Genomic DNA, 23,492 nt, shown 5'->3' with positions numbered 1-23,492 from the left:
TTGGAAGATCCTTTGTATTTGGGGTGAGGAGACGAAAGGTTCAAATACTCCAAGACGTTTTAAATTCCTTTTCATCTTTTCTGGAAGATGTAGTTGCAGACATATTTGATCAGAATTGATAAACTTATTTCTCACACAAGAGATACTTAATAACTATCTCATTACTGATATAAGATGTTAGTTGTAGCCTTAGAAGTTTAGGGGTTTGTAGGGGGTTTTGTTTAGCTTTTTTTTTCCCCCAGAAAATTCAACTTATAAAACCTTACTTATACTTTTAAGCTTTAAGTTTTAGTGCACATAATTCTCAGATTAATATTAAAATTATTTCTTTAAAAGTAGTTTTAGGAAATGGGTAGTTAGCCTGGTGGTTGGGGTGCCCATGTGCTACATTAGAGTGCCTTAGTTTGAGTCTTTGCTCCGGCTCCTGTCTCCAGCTTCCTGCTAATGCAGATCCTGGGAGGCAGCAGTGATGGCTCAAGTAATTGGGTCCCTGTCATGCATGTGGAAGACCTAGATTGTGTTCTGACTCCCAGCTTTGGCCCCAGCCCAAACCCAGCTGTTGTGGGCATTTTGGGGAGTAACTAGCCTGTAGGAGTATTTCCCTCTCCCTCTCCCTCTCCCTCTCCCTCTCCCTCTCCCTCTCCCTCTCCCTCTCCCTCTGCCTCTCCCTAAGCCTCTCCCTCACCCTCACCCTCGCCCTCTGCCTTTCAAATATATAAAGTAGTCTTAAAATGAAAGCAGTTGCCCCATGTGAATCTTGACTCTTGTGGATGGTCTATGCTGCCACAGGCATGAAGACTGAAGGATGAAATCCTGGCCGAGCCCTGATAAACGCTCCCAGGGTGGTGCTACAGTGCATTGCCTCAGGGTGCTGGTGTGCTTAGCTGGCCGCTCACATTGTGTTGCTGTGTTGTGGTGTGGAATCTGGTCCTGCTGCATGCTGCCTTCACCTGTGTGGTGTGGATGTCACAGAGAATGTTCTGGCTTCTTCCACCTATTTAGTTATCACCCGCCCACTTCCCCCCCAACCCTCAGCCTGTCTCCATTGACTGTGGGGCAGCACATGAAGAATTGACGTGCATCCTAAAAATTAAGACTACAATGCTGTAAAGTTACCTAAGAGAATGGAGCAACCAGAACTTCTTAACTTTTCAATGCATATATTTCCTTATGCTTTGAGCTTCTTTAAAATGTTTCAAATGTAAAGACTGCATTTTTTCAATTAGTCCTTATCTCATATGCAAAGTGAGGACATTGTTCTGAATAAGCCTAGTTTCATTAGCAGCTTATAGTGGTTTTTATAACCTGTGGTAATTGACCAACCAAGATGTCTGAAAAAACGTTAATATGATAGAAACTGGTACTCATTTACATAGTGCTAGATCAGACACTGTTATAAATAAATATATATGTGTATAAGCACATATAAATAAGGATGTATATGTGTATATGTGTATATACACACATGTATTCATTCAAGTGCTATTATCTCAGGTCTACAGATGAAGAAAGTAGGAAGTTCGGTAATCCATCCAAAGTCACATGGAAAGTTGAGCTAGGAAATACGTAATTGCCACATGTTATCGCTTTAAGTTACAGTCTCTATGAGACAGTGTTCACAAAGCCTCAGAATCACCACTCTGTGATTTTAATGTCAGAATTGTTCTTGAATATTTATTTGAGGAAAAGAAACTTTTACTCAGCTGTTTGGTTTCATAAATATTTGCATAAAATGCTCAGGTAAGATTCACTTAAGGGGTGGCCACTTTCAATCAAATTGCTATATGCTTTATTAAAATGTTTAAAATTTTTTTGCTTGAGATAATTGTATATTCTACAAGGCCAGGAAACTGTTTGTTTCTCAATTGAGCAATAAGACTGTGTTTTTGAACCTTGCACTTTTCAAATATTTCACAGTATTAAGATGATTGGACTCATTGCTGTTTCTGAAGTGTTTCAACACCTCTCCTGTTACAATCAATTGAAGTCCTCCCTGGATGGATGCTACTTTTCCTTTTGATTTTTCTGTCTTACTCCCCTCCCATTTCAGATTCACAGTACTTAATTTCTTTAATCAAAATAACAAGTGCTAAGACTTTTAGTTTTTCAGTGTTTCAATTATGTACCTCTGGTTAAATTTATATCACATATATTTTACCATTTTTATAGTGGAAGATAAATGTAGTCTTTAAGACAAAAATTTCTTCAAGAATTTATTTACAATTTTAAGAGTTTGTCACTTCTGGCCTTTCACGTGGTAGAAACTTATTTTTTTTTTCTCTTTTTAGTCATCTTGTAGCATTCTTTAGAGAGCTAAAAAATTTCATCTATCTAAACATTTGCTTCATCTCTACCTTCAGCTTTCTCATACATAAAACTAGGGTTTTGGAATAAATATTCTCCAAAATCATCTTCCATACAAACCTGCCAAGTTTTGTTTTTCATGATTTCTTTTAAAATGATTTAAGTTGTGTTACTCATGGGTATGAAAATAAGCTCTCATGTGTTCTTTCTTGTCAATGAAAAAACTTTTCTGACAACTTGCTTTCTATGTGCAAAGCATTTGTTCTCTTAAACCTTTTGCTCACGTTTTGTGAATTGGAGTGTGCATGGATTGTGTAATTTTTGTGATTTGTTGGTGATTCTATAAATGTTTGAAAAAAACTAGGAAAAGATATGAAGAAAGGTTACTTGTACTATTGTGGTTTTGTGTGTAGTGGCTGGGGGAGGCATTCTCCCCAAAGTGAAATATATCAGAAGCATTAGCTGTAAGTCCTGTTTCAAAATATATTTTTAAAAATTGTTTGTATTTTTTAATACAGGATGACCCCATAGGAAATATTAACCTGGCCATGGAAATTGCAGAGAAGCACCTGGATATTCCTAAAATGTTGGATGCTGAAGGTGAGATGAAAATTGTGTTTACAGAGTTACAGAAAAATCTGTAGACTACAAATGTTACAGCTTTGCATGGAGACCTTGTAAAACTGCATAGCTAAGTTACGTCTGAAGTATTTATGATTCCTAACAAGCTTCTGTCACTGGTCACATGAGGAATAGAGAGCTTCATATATAGCTTGTTTGTGAAAAGAAAAATTTTAAAATCCTTATCAAAAATAAGCCAGAAAAACTATGAAAGTTAGATTTGGTTTAAAATTCATCTTTGGTTTGTAATTTTCAAAACACAATTTATTGTCTTTATCTATTACAAAATAAATTTAGAAAATAAATTCCTTTGTGATTTGCTTAAGGGGAAAAAAAAATCTTTCCAGCTAAGAAATTATAGAATTGAAATCTGGATTATAGAATATTCAGCATCAATGTACCATTCAAACGTTCACATTTCATTTTTTAAAAGTTTTTATTTATTTTTATTTGAAAAGCAGGGTTTCAGAGACAAAGACAGATCTTCCACTGGTTCACTCCCCAAATGCCAGCCTTGGCTAGGCCAGGCTGAAGCCTGGCACCTGGAACTCCATCTGGGTCCCCACAAGGGTCGCAGGGAACCAAGTGTGTGCGCCATCAGCTCTGCATCCCAGGGTGCCATGAGCAGAAAGGGGAGGAACTGGAAGCAGAGCACAGGACTCAGACCCAGGCACTCTGATATGGGATGTGAGTGTATCGGACACCATGCCACGTGCCTGCCCTCACGTGTCATTTTTAGTGACACTAAATTAAAGCCATATAAATGTACTTTGTAAACTTTTATCATCACACATTCTGGAGATTAGCTTCAAATACCTTTTGTGCCTTTTTTATGTAGTGGATTCTTATGAGTTATAACTAGCAGAGTATGTAAAGCACAGATAGGTAGAGACCATTTACTCATTTTATTTATTCCTGATTTACTTATCCTTTGAGAGGTTATATTAAGCGCCTACTAGGAACAAGACCCTCTGCTAGGTACTGTGGGAGATAATGAAATATATGACATGTATATCCTGCTTTCATGGAACTTGTATTCATTATCTTGCATTGTTTGCTGTTAATATTATTGTTCTCTAATAATCCATTGCTTCTTCCATGAGCATTGATGAGGAAAAGCAAAGAAAATGACTATAGCTAAGAGTTTTCAATTTCTCTTTGTTCTTGGTGATTGTGTTAGGGCTGCTGAAATAAACTACCATAATCTGGGTGACTTATGGAGATTGAATTTCTTATGTGGTTCTGGAGGCTATAAATAAATCTGAAATCAAGGTGTTGGCAGAGCCTGAAGCCTCCTGGGAGAATCCTTCCTTGCCTTTTCCAGCTTCCATTGGCCTCTGGCAGCATCAATCCAACTTCTACCTCTGTCTTTACACAACCTTATTTTCTGTCTCTGTACCTCTTCTCCCCTTCCAAGGATGCCAGTCATATTGGATTGAAGACCCTTTCTATTCCAGCATATTCTCATCTTCACTTGATTATATTTATCCATACCTTCCTTCCAAATGTGGTCACATCCAGAGGTTAGGACTTCAGCGAGTGTTTTTGGGGGAGACACAATTCAATATTTAATAGTGATCTTTCCATTAGAACTCTACTAGTACCTATTTATTAATTTAGCCATTTTATCAAACACCTGTATATTGGGGTGTTAACTCTTAAGTACAGTATTCAGAATTCTACTTATGGTTTTTCCAAAGCTCTTTAGAGGGAGAAAGCAATTAAAACAGTGAAGTAGGAACATAGAAAGTTTGCTTTTCCTTTTTGTCCTTCTGTCTCGTCTAGACTAAGTTTGTATTTGTGTGATCTTTCCATACTATAACTACTCAGTTTTCCCACTTGTATTAATAGCCAGCACACTGAAGAGTGAAGATAGGCAATATCTAATAAATTCGTCTTCCAGTTCATGAATGCCTCCCTAGTATCCTAAAAGTGAGAATGAGTTTTGTATTCAGACACTCATTTATGCTCTCATCACTGTTACTCTGGCATTGCTAGCATTCTTCTCAGTTCTGTTTTCTCTTGGTCTCTGATTCCTGGTCTAGGCTTACGTCAATTCCTTTTATCCTTGGTGGCTGATGGGATGTGTTAGCACTGTATTCATTTCCTCTTCCCATCTCCTGTTGCTTTTCTTCCTCTTTCCTTTTGAATTGTTCAGAAGAATGCTCTCATACTATATTATTATCTTTGTAGAATACTGTCTCATAAGGAGCTTCTGGTGAAGTTATGAACTTGACTACCTTTGGTGTGGAGCATGCTGTGATGTGACTACCAAATTTACTCTGCGCATTACCCCTGGTGTCTTTGCAGTCTACTTTTGGACTTAGCATCAGCACAGTCTGATTTCTGCTGCTCTTTTATTTGTAATGTTAGTTTTATATCTCCTTCTTTCAGATTGCTAATGCCTCTTGGCAAATCCTTGGTTCCCTACCTTCTGCTGTTGACCTTACTTTCTGTCATTGGTATCAGTCTCTCAACCTGAAGCAGGGATTTTCACGTGGCTCACTGGCCCACTCACCCATGAACAGTTACCTGTAGTAAAAACTGGAGAAACCTCATCTTCATTGTCTACCATGAAAGCCTGTGAAAATTGTCCATATTCCTCCATGAACCTTTTCTGAAGTGAACACTGGGGTTAGATCTCTGGGCTCATTTGTTCTATGTGGACTTGGAAGAAGGATCTTGTTGACCTCTGGGTCTTCCATGTGCAGATCAATAGAAGTCCCTGGGAATGTGCTTTTGCATGCATTCTGCAGGTCTCACAAATGTGCCATTCTTGTTAGTTTAGGGGTCTTCTGAGATGGCCATGCTCTTCTCTGTGGCAGTTCCTTTGTATCCCATGGCAGCTCTCAAAAGTACACAGAGAGTGATGACTTTGCAGATGGGACTGTTTTTTATTTGAGCCAAAATTCTGCAGCACAAGTGTGGCTTAGTGAGGAGGCGGGGAAGATTCATGACTCTGCCTTCTCTGAGGAAGCACTTAACAGAAGCCTGCTGGTACTAGGTCATCCAAGCAGTTAACCTTCTTCTCTCCACACAGATTTAGTCTGCACTGCCAGACCTGATGAAAGAGCCATAATGACTTATGTTTCCTGTTACTATCATGCTTTTGCTGGGGCCTGGAAGGTGAGGACGCAAGGCATGAGTCTCCACTTCCCTTGCACATTCTGTGTCTTACTTTCTTTTTCAATGGTTTTCCTCTTTATTTCCCGCTCCCCTATGAGTGAGGTGGTCCATCTGGTTCTGAAGAGGTAGTCGTTTGTCTTTTTCAGTCTAGTTTTCTTTGAAATTTCCTTTTCTGTCCATGCAGTGGTATGTTGTTCATGTTTGTTTTCCGGAAGATTCCATGCAGTTACATAAACCCATATCATTTCTGTGTATAGCCTCTGGAAACCCAGTGACTAGGTTTTGACATAGGGAATTTTGACATAGGGAATTATGAGGTATTGTTTTAACTTCATTCTGTGCATTGACTGACCCAAGAGTATGAACAAGGTTCAAAAACAATTCACCACAAATGGTATTGCCAAGGTAGACAAAGAAAGAATATGTATCCACATGGTTCTGTTCCTCTCTTCCTCTTGGTTATTTCAACAGCTCAGAAAAAATGTAGAAAGAGCCATAATGATATCGGAATCTGGGGTGCCATATGATATCACTGTGTGCTTATTAATAAATTCCCAATATTAATAAGCCTGTGTGGGTTCTTGCCTAATATTCAGAGAAGAATTCTGAATACCGGCATAAATGAATGAGGCATAATGACAAGTTTTAAGCTTTTTATTCAGTGAAAGAAATGCATAGGAGAGTGAGGTCCCTATCTAAAAGAGAGATAAATCTAGATTCATACCGAGCACCGGGAGCCAGCCACGTGGAGGAGCATGTAGGCCAGGAAGCATGGGGCGGGTGGCCTGAAGGCCCAGGGCAGCATGGGCCCACACTGGCAAAAGGCCAAAAAAAGAAAGGGCTGTGCTCACCGTGTCCCAGGCCTTTAATCCACTTCCAAAGGGAAGTGGTTAATTAATACAGGTGTGGCCAGGTAGGGTCGTGAGGTCACACGCGGGTGTGGTGAAGGTGTGGTCTTCCAGTTCACAAACCTGATCAATTTTATCCTGTATGCCTGCCTACATCAATAATAAGCATAAAAGGTATAAACCCTGCCCTTTAGATGTTTTGCTACTCTTCGTGATTTCTGAGCGTGATGGTAAGTATGTATAGAAGGTATTAAGAGATGTCCCTCTGTACTAAACCTGATCCTCACATAAACTAGAACATTGTATAGAGCAGGAATCCCCAACAATTAGGAGGGTGGGGATAGGTAGGTAGCAGGACAGATGGCACAGTACAGTCCCGCTGGTATTTCCAGCATCTTACAAAGTGACACATCAAAAAGTTCATGGAAAATGTAAATTATTAAAAAAAAAAAAAACAAAAACCAAAACTATGCCTGGATTTGAATTTTTTTGCACCAAAATAAACTTACCTTTTAATTCCATTTTCCATGAACTTTTTGAAGATCCTCTGTATTCTTTAGAACAAAAATAAATAAATAAAAATAAAAAACAAAAAAAACAGTAGATGTCTTGAAACAGTTGAAGAGATGGTCCTTGGGAGTTGTGAGGAAGGGGTCCCAGCTCTATATGAAGTAGACAGGTTCCATATGAATGTATTGGGTGCTCTTTTAAAAGGCAATACAAAGGGATGGACAAGGAAACAAACCCTCAGTTTGATTTAAAAAAAAAAATGCTGGTTCAAGCCATTCTGTTCGGGAATCTTTTTAATACTGCACAGTCTCCTTGAGGTTCAGGACCGTGGGCCTGTGAAACACACAGAAGATTGGTCAGCATAAACCGATTTGTTCTTCCCTTTGTTCACCCTGGTTTCTCCTTTTCATGTGTGTGTGTGTGTTCGTGTCCTGTGTTATTTTCCCCACTCAGACATTGTGAATACTCCCAAACCCGATGAAAGAGCCATCATGACTTACGTTTCCTGCTTCTACCATGCTTTTGCGGGAGCAGAGCAGGTATTCAACACGTGTCCATCCAGCTTGCTGTGCTGCTCTTCTGCACTGATTTTAGTTGCGTGTGCGTACCTGGGTGTGTGTTTGTGCGCTTCACATCTTACCTTGGAATCTTTCTAAGTGTTTTGTAATGAGCTAATATGACAAGTCCCAAATTGTGTGTTAAAAGCAAACAACAACAACAACAAAAAGGCTTTAACATTAGACAATTCTTGAAGTATTTTTATCTGCCTTCTAAGGTACTTCCTTTATTTCATTGGTAAATTGTGGAAAGCATTTGTGCTTTACAAAAACAAAATGGGGAGCATGAAAATGTGGACACATGGTGAGAAGAAACAAATGCCTTTCCAATACCCAGGTGTTGTCCTCTGTCTAGAAATTGCCTTCACCGTTCAGTAATTTGTCCTAACATCTTTCAAGACTAAGTTTATTGTAAGTGAAATGGTGAAAGGGATGATAATGTTACAACCTTGCAAGTATCCCCATCCATTGTGGGAGGATGTCCTTAGCTTTCTGCATACTTACTTTTTTCTGTTGCTTGCCCCTTTACATATGTCCGTGTAAAGAATATTGATAGACAGGGGTGGACCAAGGGATTGTATCTGTGATCTCCTTAAAGAAATAGGAAGTAATAGGAAATAGTGAGAAGTGGAAATTGGCCTGTAATCAGGCCTATTAGGACTTTAAAAGTGAGGCTTTGGGACAGGCTGTGGTCCCTGAAGTTTGTCTCCTTGATTCATCATATTGTGATTCAAGGCACTTTACCACTCCTGGCCCAAAAGTTCCTTCCACAAACAACAGAGAACAATTGATCACCTCAGTGACTTCTTAGGAAGCATAGCCTGGTGGGGAGGATCCTACCTAGAAAGCTCTACATATTCATTTCAGGAGATGAGGGCCACAGTGAATTCAAGTACAATGACTTATATATGTGAGAAAAAGTTCACGGGAAAATGGGTTTAAAAGATAAGTTTATTTTGCCCCTCCCCAAGAAAATTGAAATCTATGCATATAAGAGGTCTTCAGAAAGTTCATGGAAAATGTATAATATGAGAAAACTATGCGTGGATTTCAAAATACTTTTTCACCAAAATAAACTCATTTTTTAACTCCATTTTTCCATGAACTTTATGAAATTCCCTCACATTTTCAGGACCCAGTCAATTTTTCATTTCTAAGGGCTGATGCTGGAGATTTCCCACCCTGTGATTGAGATCAGTGGAGTGTTCAGATCTTGGTTTCCTTGACCCATATTTTTCTGTTACTAACTTGCTTGATGTTTTCCAAAGCTGTGTTTTAGACTAATGGTATCTCCCCATTACTCCCTACAGTACACTCAGCCTGCTGTGTAAGTCTGTGTGAAAATTATATTTTAAAAAAGATGTGAAATGATTCATAGTATTAAAAAGCCATCTCCTTAATCTTCTCTCACCCTAACCTGGACTCTGCACCATTTACAGCACGCCATCTCTCTCGTCACCTCATCCCCTGCCACGGTCAGTCTCGTGTGTGTGCCTCCCCGTCAACAGAGCTGTCCTGTTTACCTATTGTGTTTTACAGGCCGAGACAGCGGCTAACAGGATATGTAAGGTTCTTGCTGTGAATCAAGAGAATGAGAGGCTGATGGAAGAATATGAGAGGCTAGCAAGTGAGGTAAAGGACATTGGTGACCCCAGTTCTGTCCATACTCACCCAGGGGGTGAGGCACAGGGGGTGAAAATGGATTGTCAGTGTTTTCTTTTTTTTTGCATTTTTCATCTCAGATAGGATGAAAGTAGGAAAATAATGCTTGATTTTAGAGGTTGTTCATCTTGTAGCAACATAAGTATTGGTGCAAAAGTACTCCCAAGGGCCTTCCCAATGATCCTGTGGCAGAGAGGTAGTTTGCATGTTTTAAGACAGTAGAATGTGAATCCATTCTCAGCTCTGCACCCAGGGTCAGACACCCCCTCCCCCCATGACATTGCATTAATTGTTTTTTTTTCCTGCTCCATTGGCTACCCACACCATAAGGTATGCATCATATTTGGAAGCCTTGCTCCACACAGTGAACCAGCCTGTTGTGAAGAAGTGGTTTAGCCTTGTGTGCCTATATACATACCTAGGGGGAACAATGCGGGAAGGCAGAGCCCTCCATCCAGGTCATTTGTGCACGAGTTTCTGTGGTGCCTTTCCACGATCTTCAGCCAGATTCTTGGTTACAACAACACCTTCCATGTTGCTCCTCTTTTTGTTCTCTTTGTAGCATAAATAGCAGCAGGGTAGTCTCCTCATTGCCTCCGCATGTATTCTCCTAATACAGGTATGGGCTCACAGCCACATCCCTTCAAGCACAGTAGCATGTGTTCAAGACCAAATGACTTTTCCTCTGACTTAGCTGAGATTTAGTCTGTACTGGGAAAAATATCAGGATACTTGTAATAAATCTTCCCAAAGAGTATTCTGTTTTTTTAACCTTTATTTATTTATTAATTTGACCTAAAAGAAAGACAGCAGAGCTCCCATCCACTGATTCACTCCTCCCAAATGCTTGCAATGATGCAGGCTGAGCCAGGCCAAGGCCAGGAGCTAGGAACTCAACCCGAGTCTCTACGTGGGTGCCAAGGATCCAATAACTTAAGCCATTACCACTGCCTCCCAGGGTCCCCATAAGTAGGAAGTGGGAACTGGGAGCATAGCTGGAACTCAAGCCCAGGTACTCTGGTATGGAATGCAGGCATCCCACGTGGCATCTCGACTGTTGCTATGCCAAACGCCTGCCCTGAGTAGTTTATTTTAATTCTGTCTAATGATGTGGAGCTTATGCTGTTTTATGGCTGCCATGGAGAAGTTTGATTTGATGGCAGTTATGCCCATTGTAAACCTCAGGAATGAGGGGTGACCAGGATGGAAGGACAGGTGATCCTCGCTGATTACGTCTTTCCTTTTCCTACTTGGTCCTTCATTTCTTCTCCTAAAACCCTCAGATTCTCACCATTTTAACTTTTTTTTTATTCTGATCTGTCATCTCCAAGTGATCAGAAGATGTAAGTACAAATGATGAAGCTTCCATCAGATAATTTCCAGGACCTTTTGGTAGTAATTCAAGAAAAAGGGTGTATCCTTTGTCCCTAGGAATTCACCACCATTTTCACTTATGTCATACAGATTTATCTAAAAGCTAAATGGTAAATATCCCTCAGCACTGAGTCAATCCCAGGCTTACAATACACCTGTCTAGTAAATAAATTCATTAGATTTAAGCTGATTTAAAAAAAAAAATTTAAGTGAAACTCAATTCTTTGCTGAATCTGCTATACTATATTTCTGCCATGTCAGGCCTTTTTGTTTTATTTTTTCCTTTGAAAGTCTCATCCAGCATTTGTCTGCTAATGTCTGGTCCCTGAGTTCCTTGTAAATGTCACATTTTTGTAAAACATGACCTGACGTGCCGACATCAAGTTTTCTACCTGTGTATGGTATCACTGGGGTGATTGCTTGTGTCATGGGTGAACACTGAAAATGTCATTCATGCCACCAAGCATAGAGGTACCTTTCCCCTCTTTTAAGTCAGTGGCTTCATAACCACCCTTTGGTAATTTTAGGAACATTAGGTTAATCCATTGCAAATTATCAGGTGCCTCTGTTTTTTTTGTTTTGTTTTGTTTTTTTTTTTTTTTTTACTGGGAGGGGGGCTGTTTGCTGATATTTTCAGCAATATTTTTGTATCTTGGGAGTAGCTTTTGGAATGGATTCGTCGTACGATCCCCTGGCTTGAGAACCGGACTCCTGAGAAGACCATGAAAGCCATGCAGAAAAAGCTGGAGGACTTCCGAGATTACCGTCGGAAGCACAAGCCGCCCAAGGTGCAGGAGAAATGCCAGCTGGAGATCAACTTCAACACGCTGCAGACCAAGCTGCGGATCAGCAACCGGCCGGCCTTCATGCCCTCCGAGGGCAAGATGGTGTCGGTGAGTAGCTGAGGCCAACCCCCGTGGCCCCATCCGAAGCCCTCTCCTGTAACTCAAGGCTTTGACCTTGGTCCCTTCCCTCGTGGGCTGCTGAGAAGCAAGCATCGACTCCTTGAATCTTTTCAGTTATATGGATGTGATCTTGGCCCTCTCACAAGTTTGTTTTTGGTGTTTTTCTCCTTCCCTCCATGTTTTCCTTGGTTCCAACCACCACTGGTGTGGTACCTCCCAGAGTAGACTTCTAAGCAAGCCTGGTGGATGACCGCTCCTTTCCTCCTGCCTTGCGACCTTGCCTGGTCTTCCCTCAGCAGATCCATCTGTGTCTGGATCATGTGCCCTTTATGCCCTGCCCACCCATTTCTCCTTCTCAAAGCCTCAGCCCTACATTTTCCTCCCTGTCCTCTGCATCATCGTTTTCTCCCCTTACTCAGTCACCAGCATCAGAATACTAAAGCGCTCACTGTAGAGTCTGACAAACAGAAATCACAGCCTGTCGCGCCACCGCTCCCTGTGGCTACTCCCCGGGTTCTTGGCTCCCTTCACAGCAGAACATCTAGAAATTCTTTGTGGTGCTGCTTTCCCTTCCCCTGTCTGCACCTCCAAGACTGCAGTGTCCTGGCTTCTGTCCCCTGCTCCCCTGAGTCTGTTCTCATCAGAGTCGGTGACAAACTGGTTGTCAGATTGATTTTCACATTCCTGAATGTCTCAGTGCTTTGACCCAATTTCCTGTTGCTTCCTTCTTGAAATTCTTCCAACTTTTGATCTTCCTGGTTTTTTTCTTCCCTCACCAGCAAAGCTTTCTCCATCTCCACTCAAGGCCTTGAATCCTCTACCCAACTATAAATGTTGCATGGCTCCTGGTCCCGGCACTGAGCACTCTATCTATACCTGTTAGGTGACCTCACCAAGACCTTGGCTTTAATTACCTCCTGTAATGCTGATGCTTCTCCACTTTTCTGTCTTCAGCTCTCACTTCTCCCTATTCCAGACCTGTCCTTGTATCTCTATCTAGACGTCTCAAAAAAGTTTCAAACCTAAGATGTCCAAAAGACTCCTCCTACAATTTCCCCTATCCCAGTAAATTGCTGCACTGGCCCCTTTGTTGCCAAAGCCCCAAATCCAAGCCTTCATATTTCACTTTCCTTTGCTGTCACTTTCTCACAGCCAGTCCCACTGGCAGCCAGTCCCACTGGCTGTCCTTTCAGATTGTACCTTAAAATAGTGCTCTTCTCTCTACCTCCACTGCCACTGTCCCATGCAAAGCCTCCCTACCCCTTCTTGGACTGCAAGTAACCTCTAACTGGCTCTCTTTTTCTTTCGCCCCCTAAAATTCAGCTCCCATATAGCAGCCTCTGTCATCTTTTAAAAATATCCATCAGATCTTTGCAGCTTCTTTCTCCAAACCCCTTAGCAACTTCCCAAAATATTTGGCATGGAGTCCATGTTCATTATCCTGCCCCATAGGGTCTGGCACAGTCCGACCCATGCCCACCTTGCTGATCCCACCTCTTGTGCCTCTGCCCTAGCTCGCTATGCTGTGGCCGCCATGATACACTTTGGCTCTTCCAATACCTTGAGCACCTCTGTCTCTCAGGGCTTTGAGCTGGTTCCTTCACCGAGAGCACTTGTTCCCTCACCAGGAGCGCTTGTTCCTCACTTCTTTGCATAACTGGATTTTTCCATCATTGAGGTCTCAGCTCAAATGCCACCCCCTCAGACAAGTCTTCTCTAAATAACCTATAGGAACTACCTCCATGGGCTCTCAGTACCCTTGACCCTGAGTTGTTTTTCTTTCATGACATCTATCACTATCTGAAATGAACTTGTTTGTTTAATTAGTTGTTGATTGTCTGTCCCTCCTGACAAGCAGGAAGGGAACTTCATGGTGTTTTTTGCCCTTACAAAGTTTCTCACTAGCACCTGCCACATGGGAGATGCCCTGTCATTAGCTGCTGCTGGCTGATTGTGTCATCCCCATCATTGAATCAGACTTGTCTTGAATGGAGTCACTGTGATATTTTACCTCTCTGTTGCCTTAAAGTTTAGCCCCTATTCATCGTTGTCCACATCTGGAAATGCGTCAGGTTAGTCAGCGATGTGAGGTCTAAACGGTCCCAGTGATAATTAAGACATTTGGAAGCCGAAGTGGTTGAACGATTACTTAGGCGGGGTGTAGGAAACACGGTCAAACACACGGTGGAGGGGATTCGTAAGAGGATCCAAGAGGTCAGAGTGTGACAAATGTGCCTTCACTTGTCCTTGAACCATCCCAGGATATTGCTGGTGCCTGGCAGAGGCTGGAGCAGGCAGAGAAGGGTTATGAGGAATGGTTGCTCAATGAGATACGGAGACTAGAGCGCTTGGAACACCTGGCTGAGAAGTTTAGGCAGAAGGCCTCAACGCATGAAACTTGGGCTTATGGTAAGTAGCCGAGACTTGGATTTGGTTTTGAAACCTCAGAGTTGAGCTGGGCACAGAGCCACCAAGCATCATTACTAGCTGTATCCCCGGCGTCTGGGTGATGCTGTGGGCAGCTGTCCTCACCTTTTTCTGCTCTCTTGTTTCAGTGCTAAACTTCAAGAGGTAAGCATGAAGATTGATTTTATAATCAAGCAGATTATATGGCACTTGAAATGTGTTCTTCATACACTTACCTACATAAGGCCTGGCCTCCTTCTGCCTTTCTTATTTGATTATACAATTAACTGTTTATTCCTTAATTGTGAGTCAGACAGCCCTGGCCCATCTTCTAGCTTCTGCCAATGAAATGCATATTAAATACCACAAAGCAACATAACATCCTACTTGGAACATCTGATTGGAGGGAAAGACTGCAAGTTATCATTTTCTGGAACCTGACTTGCTTATCTCACTGTCATTCCCCTGTTTTTTTTCATGTATGATTCTTGGAAGTACATAGCAGGTAGTTACAGGTGTAGATGCTGGAGCCAGTCAGGGTAGAGACCCAGTTCTGATACTCAGCAGCTTAGTGCCTTGGTCATGGCCTTAGCCTCTCCTTGGCTTCAGTGTCCTCTTCAAGATGGGGATACTCCTTGTAGGATTTTTGTAATACCCTCCTTGTAGGATATTTATGAAGATTTAAGGAGTTCCTAAAGTTTTAAAATGAGTATCTGACACATCATCAGTGCAATGTTGTCATCATCAAGTATATGAACACTTGTTCCCCATTTCCAGCTTTGTAGAATTAAATCCCGAAGGTCATTAACCAAGGATCCATATGGATAGCAGTTGCTCAGTTGAGGAAGTATTAATGGGGAAATACAAACATATATGAATTTCAAATTTTGTTGCACCAAAATAAACTCTTTTAATTCTATTTCCCATAGACTTTTTTAAGTAAAAAGAGGTTTAGGGAGGAAAATACCTAATATTTATCAAGAAAAAAAAAAGCTTATGCTACATTTAACTACAGAAAGTATAGCTTTCAAACAAAAAGAATTGGGGTGGAACAGAGGACAGGGGTTTTAGCTAACCATCCCAAGTGGCTCTTGGGAGGAATTACTAACTCAATAGAGTATCCTGCTGGACAGGCAGACACCACTTAAGATGATGAGGAATAGAACTCTGGTTTTCTGAGTGCGTTCAGTGCTACTCCCACCCGCATCCCCCTCCCCCTGCCCTGTGTGTCAAGATGTGAACCCCACAAGCGCTGATGCATCCTTTGCAAGCAACAGCCTGAATTTCACAGAGATGCTTGATTGTGTCTTCAGGCCAGTGGTTCTCGGCCTCTTGCTTGCTTGTGATCTCGATGCTCCCTGTGCACTTGGGTGGCGCAGAGAGGCCACTCTGTGACACCAGCGTGTTCACACTCCCTTGCGGCCACCTTTGCAGGCAAAGAGCAGATCTTGCTGCAGAAGGATTACGAGTCGGCATCCCTGACGGAGGTGCGGGCCCTGCTGCGGAAGCACGAGGCCTTTGAGAGCGACCTGGCCGCGCACCAGGACCGTGTGGAGCAGATCGCAGCCATCGCACAGGAGCTGAAGTACGTGCTGCTGCCTCGGTCCTCCCTCCAGGGAGCCCCTGGGCCGTGGGAGCAACCTGGGCTCTGGATGAAGAGGGGCAAGGGAGACCGGCCTTTCCTTCCTGGCTGGAGCTGTCTGAATAGGATTCTTCCTGTTTCTCTAAACACAGACATGGATTCAGCTTTGGTTGTTTGGTTCTGGACGAATCCCCTATCCTCCCGTCCAGCTGCACCCCAACCCCCAGCACAGGCAGGTCTGCTTCCAAGAGGATGAGAAATCCGTGCAGGGGCCTGAGGCTTGGAAAGGCACGGAAAGGCAGCCTCACCCAGGCTAGGTGTAGGAGGCGGAACCTAAGCCCTGTCCAGAAAACGAGGCAGAAAACCAAAGTCACCTGTAATGGAAGAGATGTTAAGGCCCTGCTTTTGTTTGTCACCCAATAAGTGCTGTATCATTTCCATACGTTGCGATTCATGGGAAGAACTGGCAATGAGCTAAATGCCCTGCAGTCATCCTGAGATCCCAGCTGTGTGCTGTCTGTGCCCCAGGTGTGGCTGCCCCCATGGAGAGGGCCTCCGAGCAGTGTTTCTGAGTTGTTTTAAGGCCCCTGCCTCACTTTGATGAACACAGCATCTCATTTCCTACTCCTTCCCCACTCATTGGAATCAGAGATATATTTGCAGAATTTTCAGAGCCTAACATCTCATGGTAACTTCAGAAAGACGAATAATAAAAATGCCTTTGGGTTTATGACATTTTAAAATAACCATGTTCTTTGCTTTCAGCCAGAGCAAACCCCTTAATTAGCAGATGGGGACTCTTTAAAGAGCATCCTATGTTTCAGTCTTGTCCATATAAATGCTTCATTATTTGTGATCTTTATATCCAGTTTGCATACGATATTTGTGGTCTCTAGATGATCTTATTTTTACTACTTCTTGAATATTAGTTTTTTTGGTTACTCATTAACAGTTACAAATAAAAGGATGAAAAAAAAAAAACCTCAATTATTTAGTGCTCTATCATAGCTTCTAAGAGAAATTTGGAATGGTTTTGAGTGTTGCCAGTAAAATTTAAGTAATAATTTTGTATTACTATTATTCCCACTGCCTATTTATGTACACAGAACAGAGATGACTCACACATACAGAATTTAGGCTGTGCCCTTATTATTATTAACATCTCTTTCATTTTTACTTAAATAAATTAGAAACATTGTGTAGTTCTCAAAGTGTATAAAAATAGTCATGCAAACCTTAACTCCTTGCAAGCAGACATATGCGAACCATTGTATATGAATTAGAGGAGGGAGAAATATATTCCTATACCATGAGAATTACTATGGAAGGGTGAGCATTTGCCTCTCCATGGTAGATCAGTAGGTTTCCTAGAGATTTTTTTGTTTTATTGAGAAGACTTTCTTCTCTTTAATGTTAGCATTTTAGAGGTCCTTAACCTTTTTGTTTTGTATTCTAGCATATTTTAGTTGTTTGAATTTTTCCCCCCACTTACAACAATAAGTACAGTTTAAGCCCAGTGTAGAGTATGAATATTATTCAGATTCAATTTGTATATATGTGGCTAGCCACCTTTTTAAAAAAAAAAGATTTTTATTTGTTTATTTGAAAGACAGAGTTACACGGAGAGAAGGAGAGAGAGAGAGAGATCTTCAATCCTCTGGTTCACTCCACAAAAAAAAAAAGAGCCAGAGCTGGGTTAGGCTGAAGCCAGGAGCCAGGAGCTTTGCCCAGGTCTTCCACATGGGTGGCAGGAGCCCAAGCACTTGGACCATCTTTCACTGCTTTCTCAGGTGCATTAGAAGGGAGCTGGATCAGAAGTGGAGCAGCCAGGACTAGAACCAGCACCTATATAGGATGCAGCACTGCAGCCGGTGGTTTAACACACTGTACCACAGCACCAGTCCCCCACAGTTTGTTCTTGAGACCTGGGGAAGCTTCAGTGAAGTGATGGGGAGCCACCTACCCTCTAGAAGAACACTTAGATACCAACCACTTGGGTTTCCTTTGTCCAGTTACAGGAATAACAATGCTTAATAAGCATTAGCTAATATTACTCAAGGAACGTACCCAAGCAGTGAACAACTACTGTCCTGATGTAGGAACTAAACAGGAGCCTCCTGGAAATGGATTTGGTGGGGTAGGAGGGGACTTCTTGAAACTTGTCTTGTCCTGACCTGGTTTTGAAGAAGTCTCTGGAAGATGTCTTTAAACCTCCAGGAGTCTCACTGCCATCCTGATTTAAAAGGTGATTAACTTTTGCACAGGATTCAAAGTTTGATCCCTGGAGATGCTCAGTTAACTTTCTAGTTAAGCATTGCTTTAATGGTGAGTTTAAATTACTTCACAAAAATTCCACCAAGATGCATAGATGGTCTGATGAGGGAAAGTATTGAGCAGCAAGAAATCTTTTTTTTTTTTTTTTTTTTTTTGGACAGGCAGAGTTAGACAGTGAGAGAAAGACAGAGAGAAAGGTCCTCCTTTTTCCGTTGGTTCACCCCCCAAATGGCCGCCACAGCCAGCGCACTGTGCCGATCTGAAGCCAGGAGCCAGGTGCTTCCTCCTGGTCTCCCATGCAGGTGCAGGGCCCAAGCATTTGGGCCATCCTCCACTGCCCTCCCGGGCCACAGCAGAGAGCTGGACTGGAAGAGGAGCATCCGGGACAGAATCCGGTGCCCCAACCAGGACTAGAACCCGGTGTGCCGGTGCCACAGGCAGAGGATTAGCCAAGTGAGCCGTGGCGCCGACCTAGCAAGGAATCTTTTGGGTCTTGCTTGTCACGCTAATGGCCTGAGACAAATCAGAACCTCGTTGTCCTTAAGTGGAAGGGCTGGGTTCTGCTGCCTTTTAGAAGTGCTAGGCAAGGTCACAGCCCCCTTCTGGATGTGTTGCTCCACCCAGCGGGCGAGGCTGGGTGCCCTCCCAGGGGAACCAAGGACACAGTGTGGTGCAAGCTGACACCTCCCTCCCCCTGTCACTCATTTTGCTGTTCTGGTCGCTGTGGCGCAGCCTGGCCCTCAGCACTGTCCTCAGGTCACATAGTTGGCTTCATTTAGCAGGTTCATTGCCACTTAAACATCACACTGGGGGGCTGGGTTGGGGAAGTTCATAGAGAAAAGGAAAGGAGAATGAAGGCCGCTGAGACCTTAGGAAGACAGTGGCAGTCTCTGTTGAGAAGTCTGGACATCAGCACAGGTTTTACTAATTCTCATTGCTTTGTGAGAAGAGTGACAATGTTTACGATGGATGAATGAACCAAATCCCGAGAGACCCTGCCAATTCTCTCACCAGATTTCTGTTTTTAAACCTGGCAGTGTGTGTTGGACATGTGTCCACCTTCCCCTGTGTCATCAGGGAAAGTGACTCTATTTCTTGTCACTTTTAACAGTGAACTGGACTATCATGATGCTGTGAATGTCAACGATCGATGCCAAAAAATTTGTGACCAGTGGGACAGGTTGGGAACGCTCACCCAGAAGAGGAGAGAGGCCTTGGAGGTGAAGTCTTGAAGCCACATTGACATGAAATCTTATAACAGAGGCTCTTTAATTAAGTCACTGGTATTAATTTTCTGTTGCTCTGTGGCAATATGTATATGAAACTTTGCAGACTTTTGATGAAAGGAACCTCTAAAGAGAGCCCCAAAGAAGTGGGAGAAAGAGGGAAATGGGTGCTGTAGGTCACCCATTAACAGTGAAATGTTCTTTTGAATTAAAAAACAAAACCAGGGGTAGTGAGATTGTGGTGTAAACCCACTTGATACCAAGTGATAACTACAAGGAGTTTCTGAAAATCCTTCCATATGAATTATTGAGTCAGGAAATCAGGAAGAGCCTCACTTGAGCTTGCAAAGGGCAACAGATATTGAAGAAAAGAAGACATGATATGAAAAAGAATTGGGGTAAATTTGGCCTTATCCATATATAAGGGGTGGGTAAATAATAGTAGGTAGCTGGGATTTAAACTGTACCTGATTGTCACCGTGGAAGAGTCATGTGATGTGAAGGAAGAAAGCAGCTGACCAGTCGTCAGAGTCTTTTCACCTTGTCTCTGATGTAATGTCTACAGTACACTATTTTCAGGCTTCCTGGATGGCCGCTGACTGTTACAAAGCTGCCTAAAGAAAGAAATGTTGAGAGAGAGAAAGGACTGGACATGTACTGGTGACAGCATGAGCATTTTAGAATAGGAAGAAATGTGAATCTAATTGTGGAAGATGTAAAAGCATAGAGTGGTTTCCCTGTCCACTCCCCATTGTCCTCGCCATGGGAAACAAGCTCAGTATCCAGGTTTCCCGAAGCCTTGTGCTTTCATGTACCAGAGAGGTGAGAGAGGGCCACTGTATTAAATCCTAAAAGAGGATTTAAGGAAATTTACCAGTGGGTCCCTCTGTCTTCACTAAGTAGGGCGACTTCTCTGTGCACTGTTGAGTGTAAGATGCAGAAGATGCCCTGAGTTCTCTGTTAGCCAGCACAGTTAAGGAGTCAGTGCTCCAGTTACTGTATACTTGAAAAATGAAGCTGCATTGGATGTTGCTTAATCCTTTAATTCAGAAAGTCCCTCAGAGACTTGTAGGGCTCAGTCTGATCTTCTTGTGAGCATTACTTGATCTTTTGCAGACATCTGCTAAATGTCAGATAATAGTTCAGGAATACCTGTTTACATGTGGATATGCATAACAGGATTTACTTAATCTATGAAATGCTTGTTTCCATTTAACTTTGTGATCTTCAGAGAACCGAGAAATTGCTAGAAACCATTGATCAGCTTCACCTGGAGTTTGCCAAGAGAGCTGCTCCTTTCAACAACTGGATGGAAGGTGCTATGGAGGATCTGCAAGATATGTTCATTGTCCATAGCATTGAGGAAATCCAGGTAAACCTGCACTCATTTTTTTAAAAGGTGTATTTATTATTTGAAAGATGAAATGAGAGACACAGAAAGAACGATCTTTTTTTTTTTTTTTGCAAATTTAATTTTGCATTTCATTTCTTGATAAACCAAAGTTCAAATCTAAAATAACTTACAGGTGTTCAATAAACAGTTGATTTATGGATGGAGAACATAGTGCAATTATATTTACTTATTCTTAGACAGATTGGTTTGATAGATCTTCTGTCTAATAGTTCACTCCCCAGGTGACCACAACAGCCAGGCTGGCCAGGAACTCCATCCAAGTCTCCAATGTGGGTGTCAGGGACCCAAGCACTTGGGCTATCTTCTGGTCCCTTCCAAGAAGCAGAGCAGCTGGGACTCAAACCTGCAATCTAGTAGGGGTTAGGGGTATCCCAAGTGGTGGCTTGACATCTGTACCACAATGCCCACCCCAAACTACATTCTTACTGCATTAGAAATTAGTTGTCATTTAAACTTAGAACTCTGTTATATTTGTGTTTTTTTCTTATTTTATATTAATTTTTAAACTAAGGAAATGTGTTTAGAAAGCTCAAATTAACCTTTGAGCCTTAGCTTAAAATGTGTTTATTGCTCCTGGCTACAACCAAATTAACATCAGTCAAATAATGATTGATTTTGAATATGTCTAAGAAGATCTGTTCTTTAAAGAAGAGCAAAATCTCCATGTGTGACAGTGAAGATATTCATGGAAAGTTAGGAGTGTATTGTCTGCTGAGTCAACTACTTTGCAAAATGTGTACATATTGCTGCTCTTACTACACAGAGTTTTGCTAGAACAAAAAACATAAGAAGCCTCCCATAAGTCTAAATGTCTAGGTTATAATTTCTTCTTGGACTTTAAAGTTGTAAATAAGACTTCTAGGGAGTGAGGAAAGAGAAGCGAGCCACTCTCACATAGCATGACCCAGTTTAGAGACCATTGTTCAGTGAATTTGATATGTAAAAGAGTATAAAGAGAAAATACTTTTGAATTCAGTAGATGTGTATTAAAAGGAAGTCAGATAGAAATACTGAAGGTTGGGATTTGAAGCCCTGCCTCATAATGAAGGAACAGTCTAGAAGGATTTGCACTGGGTGTCAGTGAAGCCACTACTTTCTTGAACATTTCAGGTGTCAATGTAAGAAGCTTTGGTGGTGCTTCTTGGATACGCACTGAAGCCCAAGCTAACGCCCTAACGTTTTGTTTTGTTTTGTTTTTGAGTAAGTGAGACCTTTACGTGTGCCTTGGAAGTCCCTCTTTGTTTCACAAACTATGTTAGCAGCTGATCTGTTGCAACACCTAACATAGTCCCATCCTACTTAGGGTGGTTTGCAAAGCAGAGAGGTTGTTGGAACACCTGACCCCACAGGGCTGCAATTTTGTACATTAAGGTCAAAGAATAGGTTCAATAAATGCAGGTCTTATGGAACCTCCTAGGTAAGAGTTGGTTTCCATGGCTTTTTTTTTTTTTTTTTTTTTTTTTTTGAGGGATAGGGGCGTATTGCCTGCTTGCCTTTAGGTATAAGGGCAGCAAGTGTCAGGTGCTCATTTGTAGGCTTACGAAGGTGAACTGGCTGGCAGCTAAGTTCTCTTCATCAGCAGAGAGTGAGACCTAAATAATGGCTGAGGATCAGAAATAATAAAAGCAAACATAATTTTTAAAATATGATTTTTGAAGACTCTAGATGAATAGCTATCAATTAGTCATCATGATACCATTTGTTCCATTTTCTAGGAACATTTTTCTGCACTAAAAAGCTTTTCTAAAACATACTGTATTTCCTCCAGAGATTCCTGCAATTATAAAGCCATTTGCATATGTGAAGAAAGGAACATCAAAACCGGTAAAAGTAGCACTAAAACCAGATAGGGTTTTCTCTGCTTGTGTCTGTGTAGAGTTTGATCACAGCTCATGAGCAGTTCAAGGCCACGCTCCCTGAGGCAGACGGGGAACGGCAGTCCATCATGGCCATCCAGAACGAGGTGGAGAAAGTGATTCAGAGCTACAACATCAGGATCAGCTCGAGCAACCCTTACAGCACCGTCACCATGGACGAGCTCCGGGCCAAGTGGGACAAGGTGGGTGGCTGAAGACCGAGTGGGGGAAGAGAGGGGCATCCTTGAAGCCAAGCTGAGGAAAGAGGTTAACATGTTAGGGACCTGGAGTGACTGTCTGATTTGGCATCATGACCAGCATTTACCTTCTTCCCAAATTTCACAGACAAAATCTATCAGATTTTTTAAAAAGACTTTATTTATTTGAGAGGTAGAGTTACAGACAGTGAGAGGAGAGACAGAGAAAAAGGTCTTCCATCCATTGGTTCACTCCCCAAATGTCCGCAAAGGCCAGCGCTGCGCCAATCTGAAGCCAGGAGCCAGGAGCTTCTTCTGGGTTTCCTATGTAGTTGCAGGGGCCCAAGGACTTGGGCCATCTTCTACTGCTTTACCAGACCACAGCAGAGAGCTGGATTGGAAGAGGAGTAGCTGGGACTAGAACTGGTGCCCATATGGGATGCCGGTGCCGCAGGCAGAGGATTAACCTACTGCACCATGGGCCTGGCCCCTATTAGATTTTTTTAATAAAGTTTTTTTTTTTTATTTGTTTGAAAAGTAGAGTGACAAAGAGAGGGAGAGACAGAGAGAGAGGTCTTCTGTCCACTGGTTCACTCACCAAATGGCCACAGTGGCCAGGGTGGAGCCAGG

General features: G+C 42.2%; 1 protein-coding gene across 2 annotated transcripts in view; it reads left to right on the top strand.

Annotated features, from left to right (window-relative positions):
* ACTN2 (actinin alpha 2) overlaps nt 1-23,492 on the top strand; it is a 75,180-nt gene that overhangs the window by 39,824 nt on the left and 11,864 nt on the right. For both annotated transcript variants that reach the window (XM_062210683.1, XM_062210684.1), the window contains 9 exons: nt 2,823-2,904; nt 7,863-7,948; nt 9,506-9,598; nt 11,665-11,895; nt 14,169-14,316; nt 15,748-15,898; nt 19,281-19,389; nt 20,627-20,767; nt 22,686-22,868. In XM_062210683.1, coding sequence (XP_062066667.1) covers nt 2,823-2,904; nt 7,863-7,948; nt 9,506-9,598; nt 11,665-11,895; nt 14,169-14,316; nt 15,748-15,898; nt 19,281-19,389; nt 20,627-20,767; nt 22,686-22,868 — 1,224 coding nt within the window. The remainder of the gene's footprint in view (nt 1-2,822; nt 2,905-7,862; nt 7,949-9,505; nt 9,599-11,664; nt 11,896-14,168; nt 14,317-15,747; nt 15,899-19,280; nt 19,390-20,626; nt 20,768-22,685; nt 22,869-23,492) is intronic.

This window comes from Lepus europaeus, chromosome 14 (assembly GCF_033115175.1).
Source record: "Lepus europaeus isolate LE1 chromosome 14, mLepTim1.pri, whole genome shotgun sequence".
NCBI lineage: Eukaryota > Metazoa > Chordata > Mammalia > Lagomorpha > Leporidae > Lepus > Lepus europaeus.
Note: the sequence above shows the minus strand (reverse complement) of the source record. Positions and strands in the feature narration are given on the sequence as shown.